At 50.0% G+C, this 12,541-nt stretch overlaps 1 protein-coding gene across 11 annotated transcripts in view; it reads right to left on the bottom strand.

Annotated features, from left to right (window-relative positions):
* The window catches only part of TRIM9 (tripartite motif containing 9), a 135,143-nt gene that overhangs the window by 34,397 nt on the left and 88,205 nt on the right, over positions 1 to 12,541 (bottom strand). For 7 of the 11 annotated variants that reach the window (XM_054028016.1, XM_054028018.1, XM_054028020.1 and 4 more), the window contains exons 4-5: positions 4,051 to 4,161; positions 2,261 to 2,414 (exon numbers count right to left, since the gene is read on the bottom strand). In XM_054028016.1, the coding sequence (XP_053883991.1) occupies positions 2,261 to 2,414; positions 4,051 to 4,161 (265 nt within the window). Of the gene's footprint in view, positions 1 to 1,102; positions 1,142 to 2,260; positions 2,415 to 4,050; positions 4,162 to 12,541 lie in introns of all 11 variants that reach the window. The other 4 variants (XM_054028014.1, XM_054028022.1, XM_054028015.1 and 1 more) reach the window with 1 other exon arrangement.

Genomic DNA, 12,541 nt, shown 5'->3' with positions numbered 1-12,541 from the left:
TCAGAGCTCCAGAATATGGCCATTCGGAGCTACCTCCAACACGGCTGCAAAGGGCGAAGAATAAGGCCCTGCCCCTCCAAACCGAGTAAGTAGTGGGGAGAGGGCAGCAGGTGCGCACCCGCTGCTTGTCCCCTGAGCTAGCACTCCGGGAGGGGCAGAGCTGTATCCCTCACTCCCCCATGCCAGCCAGCCGAGCTGGAGCAAGCCGCATGCTTTTAAAGACTGAAGCAATTTACTCTTGCCCAGCGCAAGAGGGGGCAGCAGCGGGATTGTAGCTTTGAGGGGAACCTCTGAGACCCAGGGCCTCCCCATAGGTTGGTGCAGTTTGCGCAGCACCTATTGCTCAGGCCTATGGCGTTCCTGGCCCATGTCTGGAAATGGTATTCGTTGTGTGGTTGCCCAGTTACGTGATTCCGGTGAATTCCGTGTGATCTTAATGCAAAGGGAAAGACAGCTAAGCCAGCAGCAGACTTGCTTTTACTAATTAAAAACATACCCTTAGGCTAAATTATTAAAACAAGGGAGGAAGGAGACTTCCCACTGCCTACATGATTGGTGTGCAAGCTGCAGAGAAAGTTCAGCCCTGATTGAGTTTGACCTGAGTTTCAGTCTTCACTACTCTATTAAAAATATTGCCGTTGCTTTAAAACAATGGTCCAGTTAACTCATGGTGAGTCATGGGTGTGCTTTTGACAGCCCTGCCAGATGCGTCCATCACGATTAATGCTATTACGTTAAACACATTCAGTGAATTAATAACGATGGGGCCATTGTTCCAAATAGTTACCACTGCAGAGGGAGCACGTGGTTACGAGCTTTTTGTGCCTAATTGTCAAGGTGTTTGTCATGTATCAACTAATTGCACATCAGAACATCCAGTAGAGACAACAATGAATACACAGGGCCAGATCCTGAGCTGGTGACCTTGAAGTCCATACAGCTACACCAATGGACACCAGATGAGAGCTGGCCCTTTGTTGAACATATGCCAAAGCAGACAACAGGTGTAAGCTTGGCTCCACCCAATCACAGTTTGCCGTGTCACAGCCAATTAGCATCTTCTTTCAATTGCCAGGGACTTCACAAGTCAGAAATTGCTCACCGGTTGTGCCGGATCTCTGCGCTCTGTGAATTAATGAGACTTCGCAGGGGTAGACCACAGCAGAACCAGTTGCCCACAAGGAGAGAATAGAATCAGGAGGAAATTAAAATTAAGCTGAAGTGCTTAAAAAAATCAAACAACAAAACAAAACACACACACACACCCCCAAAAACCAAAAACAAACAAACAAAAAAAACCCCAAGGAAAAAAACCAAATGATCTGGATTTTGAGGTTCTTTGCTATAATGTAGCATGCAGAATGTTTCTGGCATGTCTGAGATGATAACGCTCTCGGGCTCAGGCAAATTTGCATTCTGGTTTGAAAGCTGTGCTTTCAGTCAAGACATTCAAACTGGAGACAGACAGCCCGTTATCTAGGCAATGCAAACCACCGTTCAGCAGCGTGTGTGTGAGCTGAGGGCATGTGTGTAGGGATGTAGGCATTTCTTTATACTGCTTCAAAACACGTGAGAATTCCCACCACAGCCAAAGGGACAGAGTGCATCCATCAGTCGAGCAGGATTTGGCTCAAGTGTGAAAAACCTCTTCTCCTTCGCGATCTGCACAATTGGGGAGCAGGCGGCCTCAGCAACAGGGGTTCGGGACTATTTCCAAAGCATGGCTAGGTGCAGCCGTGCTGTCCCTGACTCTCATTTCGAAGCGTACACCCTGGGGAGCCAGAGATGCAGGGAAGCTGGATGTTCTCGTGGTTAAGACAAAACTGAGCCAGGAGGCAAAGAAAACAAGAAAACCACGGCTAGTTCTGACTTCCTGAGTGACCTCACACGAGTGATTCAGCCTCTTTGTGCCGTGGCTTAGTAACCCTGATATCCATGGGTGTTGTGAGGCGAAAGCGATGACTACTTGTGAAGTGCACTGGCCTTTTTGGAGGGAAGGTATTACATCAGATCCCAGTGCTGAGCAACTCCTGCGAAACACGGGCGGCCCCGCCATTGTCAACTGTTTGTACCTGGCACTGAGGAAGAGACAGTCCTTGCCTCCAGAAACTTATCCTCTAGACACAAAGGGTGGCAGAAAGGAAGGGTTACTACCCCTACTTCACAGCTGGGAAACTGAGGCCCAGCACGATGGAGTGACTTAACCAAGGCCCTGACAGGTGAGTGTTATTTGCTAAATGTACTGAAGGTAGGTTCTTACCTTTCATCTGCACAAAGTCGAGCTGATGGATGGATTGCAGCAAAGGCGCACTGTCCAGGTTCAAATCAAAGTCTGTGGTCATCCTTGGGGTCAGCGTCCCTTTTCCCCACTGGTCCTCGGTCAAGTGCACTCTCCTGATCAGAGCATCGGAAATCTGATGGCAACAAAGACCACACCCTCAGCTATTACACGCCACTCCAGCAAGTGCTTTGTGCCGTAGAAAGAGCTGGTTCTTTATGACGGTAAAAGTCAACAGGGCTTGAAATCAAAGGCTTGGCCCACATTGAGTTTGGGCATCACTCAAGTTTCACGGTGACTTGAGTTTTGCCGTTGACTTCAATGGGGCCAGGGTGTCAGCCAAGGGCTCTATCGGGGCCGTTCATTTTAGGTTCAGATTTGTAAATCACTTCAGTCAGAACCAAATCATGTATCTGGAGCTACCGAGCATCTTAGTTAGGCCAAATGAATCAAGGCCATCTTATGGGGGTGACCCAATGCTCAAAGACGTCAATGCAAGGGCTTTCACTGGCTGCAGTGGGAGCTGGAGCTGATTCTTATGAACTATTATTGTTCTTGTGAGCCATGTATTGAGTCAGTCTCCCATTGAGGGCTGCGTATTGTAATATTTATTCTAGAGATACAATAAGAATCTTCCTCCAAACTTTTCTCCCAATGTCTGTGTAAGCCAGTGTTCTCACAGGACGAATTCATTCCTGTTTTGCTTCCGACCTTACACACAGCCTTCGCCAGCCTGTTTCAGTCTCTGACGTCCATGTAAGCTTTTTTCTCCGTACAGAGGGCCAGTTTCTGATGTCCTTGCTCACAATGAGTAGTAATTTTGCACAGTGCCATTGAAATCATGCAGAGAAAGGTGCTACTCACGTGGGTTAAGGGTATCAGGACCTGTCTCACAGCTAGTGCCGCTGCGTTTCTCGTGACCAGCCAGCAGTACACACTCTTAGTGCACAGAGATGTGTCTCCCTTATTCGGTCTTCATTGACAAGTAATATCTCTAGAAATACACAGCTAATACGGGGTCTGATCCTCCTCATGCTACAGGTGATGGGAGTTTAGCTGCTGAGTTCCAGTGGAACAGGACAGGGCCCCAAATTACTAAGGAATCTTCTTAATATTGTTACTATTCTAGACTGAAAATGGCAGGAAGAAAATCTCCCTAGCCTAGATGACTATACTGGGCCCAATCCAGTATGACACCTTGGAGCCCTCTTCCGCACCCCACAAATCACTGGAGCTGCATCAGCCAGTGGTGCAAGGGAGAGCAACCTTACCCTAGTTGGTAACAGTGGGGCCTGTTACACTAGAAAGGAGAAGCACACTGCTGCTGGCCATGTCGCCTCTCCTTGGCCAGGCCCCTGACATGGCTCCTATGCTGGTGGCAGTAAGGGGATGGGGGTGATGTAGAGCTTTAATAATCCTTTACGAAGTATTTTTAGACCTTATATATATACACTCATGCACACACATATATCGTAGAATCACAGAACTGGAAGGGACCTCGAGAGGTCACCTAGTCCAGTCCCCTGCACTCAAGGCAGGACTAAGTATTATCTAGCGCCTAAATATTCCTGATGGGATCGGCACATTCTTCTAATGACAATGAATATGGGCCAATCAACCTGGGGCCGTACACCTCCGTGGTGTAGCTCCACTGACGTCACCCCAGTTCCACCAGGGATGAATGTGGCCTCTGGATCTGCATTCGCTCGCTCTCCCAGCCAGCCCAGCTCTTCCTTCCAATGGCACGTGGAAGTGAACAGCCACACACCCACCTGTAAAAACCCACTTGGGTCATTCTCTTTGATGACTTCCAGACAGTACTCCATCAGGCCTGTGGTCTGGCGCAGCTTGACTGTGCAGTGAGAGATCTGGTCTCGTACCACCTGCAACGAGACGAGGAGAAGAGAGTTTCCAAGTGCAAGTGGAAGCAATGAGGGTTGAAGGGAATGCGCCTGCCCCCCAAAAGTTAACAGGGGCTTTGCCATTGGGAACAGGATCAGACCATGGGAGGATGAGACTGAAGAAATCTATCAAAGGATGGGAGCAAAAGACTAAAGAGAACATCAAAGACAGGAGTTAAATAATTGGACTCCAGAGCCCTGAATCCATGAAGAGCACACAAGTGGCATTGGATTCATTATTCAAACTAGTGGGTTAGATGTAGCTCTGCTCGCTGCACACCATTAATACGAGGAAGCAACACAGAAACAGCTGAGTTCCAAATAACCGTTTACTCGCTATATACAACACGTGGCCCAGCTACAGATAGACACAGCTGGTAGGGTTCTAGTGGCTTCTGCAGCAGAAGACAGGGAGACTCACTAGAGGGTTTCCAAATTATTCTAAAAGGGGGCTACCTAATTCCTATCATCCTCAGCTGGTGCCGATCAGTGGAGTGACTCTGTCTCCAAGGAAGACGTGCCAGTTTATCAGCTGAGGATCCGGCCCTGTATTTTTAAACTAAACACATATAAACGTCAACATTATCGATTATTATTAGCAGTAATAACACCTAGTCCTTATCTAGCATGTTTCATCAGCAGATCTCAAAGTGCTTTTCAAAAGAGGTCAGTATCACAATCCCCATTTTACAGATCGGTAAACTGAGGCACAGATTGGTGAAGTGGCTTGCCCAAGGGCATCCAGGAACAGAGCTAGGCCTAGACCCAAGGTCTCCTAAATCCCAGTCCAGTGCCCTATTTACTTACAAGGCTACACTGCCTCCTTCCCTTAGCGGTGGGCTGTAGTGAAAGTAACTTCTTCCCGAATGCCAGTGCTGTCAGTAAAAATAGGGTCCTCAGATGCCGCCTTCCTTTATTCCAGGGGCGATATCTTTCTCCATGAACTCTTTCCACCTCTGCACAGCTCAGCTCAGCTCGCCCTCTGCTTTGAGAGCGACAGGTGGGAAGTGCTAGATAAGAACTAGGTGGTACTACAGCTAGTAGCTGATAATGCTGCCGTTTATATTTTTTGATCAACAAATAATCAACTGTTCAGTCCTGCAGGGTGCTGCGTGCTGAGTCCGCAGCACAGAGCACATCAGAGCAGGCCCTACGTTTGCAGGATGCAACCACTGGTGTCACTGGGTAATGAGAACTGTGGAAACACATGCAAATTAATCCATAGATCTGGAGGACAGGTCAAGGTGAATTACTTAGTGCTACCTACAAATGACCAGCAAGAATCCATCTGCAAGAACACCTAGCACTCCACAGATACAATCACTACATCTCTCTTTACAGTCCCTGTAAAATCACTACTTCTTTATGTAACTTTCTCTGTGGCTCTCCAGACCATGTTCTCAATGAAGATGCATCAGTTCAATTGTAGGGGATTCCAAGAAATGGAAGTGCTGCATGACCCTGGTGGTGGAATACAAACGGGTGCACTGACCCTGATCTGCCCAGAAAAAGAGCAGCAATTTATACCAGATGTCTATACCGGCAGGAATCACAGATCATCACTGTGTTGAGTCCTAGTAACTGGAACATTAACATGCCCATCTTTGACCCTTCCCCACAGCCTATGGTGCTTTTTCACTGTGAGTCACTGGAATGAGTCAATCTTTCTCAGCTCTGGCGCTTGGGTCTCCTGATAGTGAATTCTGGAAGATGGCTTTAGTGACTGATATGATGTAAGATATTACATTGTACAGTGCTTACTGCTTGCTAGCGCTTCAGGGCAAAATTCTCCCCTCTAATCTTTACTGCCAATCTCTTACCTGCCATGATGGATTTTTGCTGAATATTCTGCACTCATTCAGCATACAGAACTTCAACTGATGTCAATGAAAGTTTTATGCACAGAATACGCAATAGAGATTTTTCACTAAGGATAAGAGATCTGTAGCACAGATCAGTGAGAGTAATTTTATCCTTTTGGCTGAACGTGCCAATGGCAGGTCTAAGACTTTTTTAAAAAAAGAGCGCAAAGCTCTGTAAAGTTCTCCTTTAGGCCTCAATCAAGCTAACCGATTCAGTAGATCCTATTTATTTAATGTGTCATACAGATAATAAAGCATAGAATCATAGAAGATTAGGAAGAGACCTCAGGAGGTCATCTAGTCCAACCCCCTGCTCAAAGCAGGACCAATCCCAACTAAATCATCCCAGCCAGGGCTTTGATGGGATGTTCCATCAGCATATGCAGCAACAAACCATTTGAAAAGCCTGCAGTAAATGGAACTGGAGAAATCCCGAGGTCACAGTTTTGCATTCATCACTACAGTAGTTACACCACAGTATCTATGTACCTGTGATTCACCAGCCAGGTATTTGGATAGACAGCACTATTGGCAAGGTAGCTTCATCTGATGACAAGTGAAATGTATCACCCAACCATCCTCATTGCTCAGATACCGTAAGGTGAAATGAAGCACGCTCTAATCTTCTGCACTCAATGTGACTGTGCAATTACTCTTTCAGGCCAATCACTGAGATCTTGTGTTTCTCAGGGATAATTTAACCACCTATACATAATTACCTACCACACTGAAAACTGTCCAGAGCTCCATGTAACTCAGGCTGATATGCCCACTTATGCAGCAATGCATTAGTTAAAGGATTGCCAACAAGTAATTTTCTATATAGCGCCTGATTTGTATTGACTCTCCACTGTGTGCAAAAAACCCTTTTGCTGGTTTTATCCCTCTTTCTAGGAAAACATTCCATTCCATTTGATTGCGGTGAAATTGAAGCCAGGGTAATCCCCTTTGGTTTAATTCTCTGGGTCTGAATTTGCTTTCACTTATACTGATGCAAACCAGGTCTAAGTTCACTGAAGTCAGGAGTTGCACCAATGTACGGAGAAGAGAATCAGGTCTAGGCTGTCCATGCATCAGCAACCCTAACCATATCAACACAAGAGCATTCACAGCTCCGGAAACAGTATTAACTAGTGCACTGTTGAGGTAAAACCAGCAGGGGGAGCTCACACATTGTTTTTTGGTATGTTCCCCCATACCAAAGTGGTGAATGCTAGTTTGCTTTTAATTTTGAGGCAGCATGCAGTAGAATCATAGAATATTACGATTGCAAGGGACCTCAGGAGGTCATCTAGTCCAACCCCCTGCTCAAAGCAGAACCAATCCCCAACTAAATCATCCAATCCCCAACTAAATCATCCTAGCGATGGGTTATCTATCTTTCAAGGCCAGGATATAATGCAGAGAGGCTGCCTTCACCACGGCATGGCAATTAGAAGGGCACATCAGAGTTTTGCCCTAAACATGTTGAAGATTTCCCTATAATTATGAGGAAGATGTAATTCAATGCTAATTTGACACCCAAATGAGCTGAAATGATTATCCTGAGAAGGAGGAGCACGACCTAGTGGCCAGGCCAGTAGACTGGAGCCCTGGGTTCCACTCCTGGCTCTGCCATTGACAAACTGTGTGACCATGCCCAAATCATATCCCTTTTCCGTGCCTCAGTTTCCCTCCTTTATCTATTTAGATTGTGAGCTCTTTGGGGCAGGGACTGTCTCTCACTATAGGTTTGATCCATGCCTAGCATAGAACCTCTGAGCACAAGTGTAATACAAATGATAAAATATAAATACACTGTCTTCTAACACCAACCAGCCCCTCACAACGCTTCTATTCCTTCCTCCAGCAATTTCTCAAGAAGCTCCTCTGTACCCAGGCTTAGGAACTGGGCTTTGGCTCTTGTCAAAAAGCTGGTGCCTCCTGGGGATTGTCGTTCCTGGCTCGGCTGCTGTTCTTTCCAGAGCACATTGCAGCGAGCGAAGGTCACTGCTTCCACTCATTTCGGCCGCTTGATGTACTTTGACATTTTCAATTAACCAGTTTTAACCACAGCCCCATGCACAGCAGCTGTTTGCAGCACAACGGGTGGCCCTAAACTCAGGGGGCTAAAGTCTGCTTTACCTTTCAGGGGAACGGCGCGAAAACAGATTCCCTGCTAGCAAAGGCGTCAGGATGGTTTCCCCAGTCCCTAGGCCTGCCTCTGCTCTGCAGCCCAGCTTTTTAAACCACTTCAGAGCATCGCTAGGGCTAGTTTACAATGGCCAGGGGAACCAAGCTCCTGCACTGTCCAGGGGAAACAGAAGTAGGACTGGGCCCCGAGAGTTTCATCGCCTGAATAAGCTGAGAGCAACTTGCTCACTGGCCAATACAAATCTAATCCCGTCTACACCTTTAACACTGCTCCTCTGGGACTTGGCACCTCACTCCAAAGCCATCTCTGCTGCTCTCGCCATTGTGTCGAGCACATGACAAGTTCCGAGACCCCGCATGGGTTCTCATTAGCCCTTAGCTTCTTGGTTCATTGGGGCTGATTCCCTGCTGCCTTGTAACCTGGTCTAGTCATTTATGTCGGGCAAAGTGGGTGCAAAAGACTCCTTGGGCCAGATTCTTGTCTCAGGTGCTTCGGTTCTAAACCCCCTCTAATCCCCCAGTCTTCAGTGGTGGTGCTCTGGGGTAAGTAAGGGGACGTCTACACTGCAATACACAACTCGAGGCCGGCCCGGGTCAGCTGATTCAGGCTCGTGGGCCTCAGACAGCTGAGCTGTCGAATTGCAGTATAGACATTTGGGCTTGAGCTGGAACCCGGGCTTTGGGATCCTGCAAGGACAGAGAGTCTCAGAGCTTGACTCCGGCTCAAGCCCAAACGTCCATACCGCAGTTTTGTGGCTGTGCAACCCACGCCCCACGAGCCTGAGTCAGCTGACTTGGGCCAGCCACGGCCATGTCAACCCCGTGGCCTTCTCAGATTCTCTCCTCAATGGCGACCATTCAGATGACCTGATTCGGGCCATACGGCTGCGCTGCAGAATAAGCAGTCACTGCCCAGTTATGGAACCTGCTCTGGTTCCTAAAGTGCACGTCGACCACAAACACCAACGCACCTGAAGAGACTGCGTGTTTCTCTGTCGATCGGACCACGGAGGGGCTGTGTAAACGCCATGCCAAATGCACATAAAAGCAGCCGCCTCCCCTTCATCCCATCCTGCTGTGAAAACCCTCCCCTGGGAAATGCGCCTACTGCTAGGGAGGCAACAAATATGGGATTGGCAAAACAATCTTTACCTTCTAATCTTTCTTGCAGCTTAAATCTCGGTTCAGTTCTCGCTGGATAATGAATTCATGTGCTTCTCCCTACAAAGTCAATGCTTTAATAATATCATCAGTGGAATCACCATCTGCTATACCTGGCAATGCATGTAAATCTCAGACCGTTTTATTTTAGCTAAGCGTTAAATTAAGAAAATGGTTTCAAGGAGAGACTAAGGTCAATGGCAAGTCAGTCTAACCCGGGGGCCTACTGCAGATCAGATGCCCAATGCTGGTTCACATAGGCCTTGCACGCTTCATGCACTGTTTGTGTTACTCGCTGCGAAGCAGAACACACCGAAGCGTACGTGCAGTAGACAATGCAAATGTATATATGGATTGCACTGCAGAGCTCAGGCACTGGATGTGTGCAGATGAAGCACTAGACTGAACATGGGAATTTTAAACCTACAATATTATGCAAAGTCAAAACACTGACGATTGTCATCAGCAGGGTGATTAGCCGGGCCTGGACCAGGTCCAACACGTTTAGGAAGCAGGATTAATGAAATTCCCACGTATGTCAATAGATGCTGTGTAGCTGAGCGTTCAGCTGTGAGCACAATTGTCCTGCGCTTTGGGTCCAGCACTCACACCACAAAGGCAGACCCAGTCTGCAGCTGCAGGGCCTCCCTGTAATTCATCCGCTCGAGCAGGAGGGACCGCAGGAGCTTGCATCCCCAGGGAAGAGGCTGGGGGCTCCACCACTTCAAACCTGCAGATCCCACTGGATTTACCAGTGCCCTGAAGCATCTACACAGTCACCCTGACCTCTGCTCTGGCGCCCATCCCCCTTGCTTCTGTGCACAGATGTGCTGCTAGGGGCTCCCCTGTCCCACAGCTGCCCTGGACTCCCCCCCACGCCCCTGGAGGGAAGGGAGGATTTTCCCAGGGCAGAGGGGGAAGCAGAGATTCCTTGAGTTTTGCCCGTAGGTTAGGAGTTTTGAATCTGGCAGTGAACAGCTGGCCCACTCCTGCCCTTCCAAAGCAGAGCTCCCAGGAGCTCCGAAAGGTGGGCACCTGTGATTATGGGGGGAAAGTGGGGCACACCCAGAGAGAGCCTTCCAGCCTTCCGTGTCCCCCAAGCCAGGATCCGTGGGACTGAGCTCCCCTCTGGTCACATGCATCTATGGGGGAGCCTCGATTTTACATGGGTTCCCCAGTTCCACTTCCGGCATCACTGGGGGGACGCATACAAAAGCTGTGCTGCTTAGTGCCTGAGCAATGACACGTTGGAACCATGCACGTGGAGCTCCCTATGTGTGTGGTTCATCCCTCCCAGGCTTAATAGGGAGGGGGCAGTCTCCCCTACAGAAGCACGCCCTGCCCCCCCCCCCCCCCCCCCGGAAGGGCACTCCATGGGCCTGGAGAGCTGTGTGTGTGTGGGGAGAGGTAGGAGTGGCTGGGAGAATGGAAGAGCCAAATCCCCATTGTTCCCCCCTCTGTATTTCTTTCCCTTGTCCCTCTCCTCAGAGGTGGGATCCCCATGGAAGGGGTGTCCCTGGGCCATCCACTGGCTGGAGAAACCTGAGTGGAGCCAGGCTGACAGGGAGCCCATGGAGTGCCCTTCCGGGAGAGGGGTGCTTCTGTAGGGGAGACTGCCCCCTCCCTATTAAGCCCAGGACGGGTGAACCACACACATAGGGGACTCCCCACTGGCAGGTCTGGAGATGCGATCCAGCCCAGGGACAGCCTTGAGGGTTTGTCCCCAGATACTACTTCCCTACTTGCATGTGTTAGATGGTACAGCACCGACTGCTGTCCAGCTGCCTAGAACGTGGCTCTAAGACCTACTGCTAAGAACAGTCCCCGTGTCTAGGAACATGTTGGGAGTGGCCACCATTCACTCAGAATCCCCGAACCCCAAGGATGGGAAAACAAACCCTGCCCTCATGACTGTACCAAGCAATAGAGCAACAAATCCCCATCTGCTTGTACTGACATATCCCCATCCCAACGCAGATTTCCTCTTATACTTCTAATGGACAGAATCGCCCCCCCACCCCAACCTCAGTGCTCACCTGTGTTGTTAAAGGGCATCGGAGCAACAGCAGGTAAGACTGGGAGGTCTTTGGCTGGGAGAGGGCAGTTCAGAGCCCCAGCAGTCTCCTGAATAACTGTGCGAAGGCCACACACTCCTCTGGGGTGCAGCTTTCTTTGACTACCGTAGCACAAGGCCAACTCCGGCTCTGTGCTGCGTGGGAGTGCTGGCCAGGGACCAGGGCACGTTGGAGTCCTCAGCACGACCATGCAGCACTTATTTCCTGTGCGTCCCTGCGTACCAGCAGGGGTGGCCAGTTAGGGTGCCCACCAGGCCCGAGGGTGAGGTCAGGGCCCCCTGTGCATACGCTGCAAGCAGCAGCTGGCGCTAGGCAGGGTTTGCTCTGTTCCTGCAGAGAGCAGTGGTAAGGTGAACTCCAGGGCCAGTGCAGTGTCCCACGCTGTGGTGGGGCGGCTGCCCCACGCCCGGAGAGTGTGGGCTGCAGCATGCCCAGGCGCCTGCGCATTCCAGCAGCCAATAAGAGAAGGGCTTGTTGCGAGCCAATCAGAGAACAGATTGGGGCCAGCCAATCAGGGCCCAGCTCAGCCATATAAAAGACTGCTCAGGGAGAGAGCAGTCAGTCTGTCCCAGGCCTTCAGAGGGGAAGCACCACGGATAGCACAGTGCAGGCCAGCCTGGAGAGCGGGAGAAGGTCCTACTCTGTAGCCTGCCAGGCGGCAGGCCTTGTAGGAAAGGGCCTAGCGGGAAGAAGGGCCGTTGGGGAAGCGGTCCAGAGGAACAGACAGAGGAGGAAGGAGAAGGAGGACAGCGAGGCTGTCGCTAGAGGGTCTCTGGACCGGGACTCAGAGTAGTGGGCGGGCCTGGGTTCTCCCCACCCCCCGCTTTGTTCCCCTTGGCAGTACACCGAGCCATTGGCCGCAGGGAGCGGCCAGCTGAAACTACACCAGATCCTGGACTGTAGGGATCGGACTTGAAGGTGTAGGACTGTGGGTCATCCAGCCCTCGGAAGGGGGTGTGAATGGACAAAGGGACACTGTTGGAGGACAGTGTTCCAGAAGAGGACACCGTGCGTTGGGAGCAACGCGAGTCCGCATGCCAACCAAAGGCGAGATGACAGATGGGACGCCACCAGAAGAGGGCACTCTACTGGATCGAACCAATTCCCCGAGATGACCAGTAGGAGGCGCCG

Source organism: Malaclemys terrapin, chromosome 4, assembly GCF_027887155.1.
Source record: "Malaclemys terrapin pileata isolate rMalTer1 chromosome 4, rMalTer1.hap1, whole genome shotgun sequence".
Classification (NCBI taxonomy): domain Eukaryota; kingdom Metazoa; phylum Chordata; order Testudines; family Emydidae; genus Malaclemys; species Malaclemys terrapin.
This window is presented reverse-complemented; position numbering and strand designations above follow the sequence as displayed.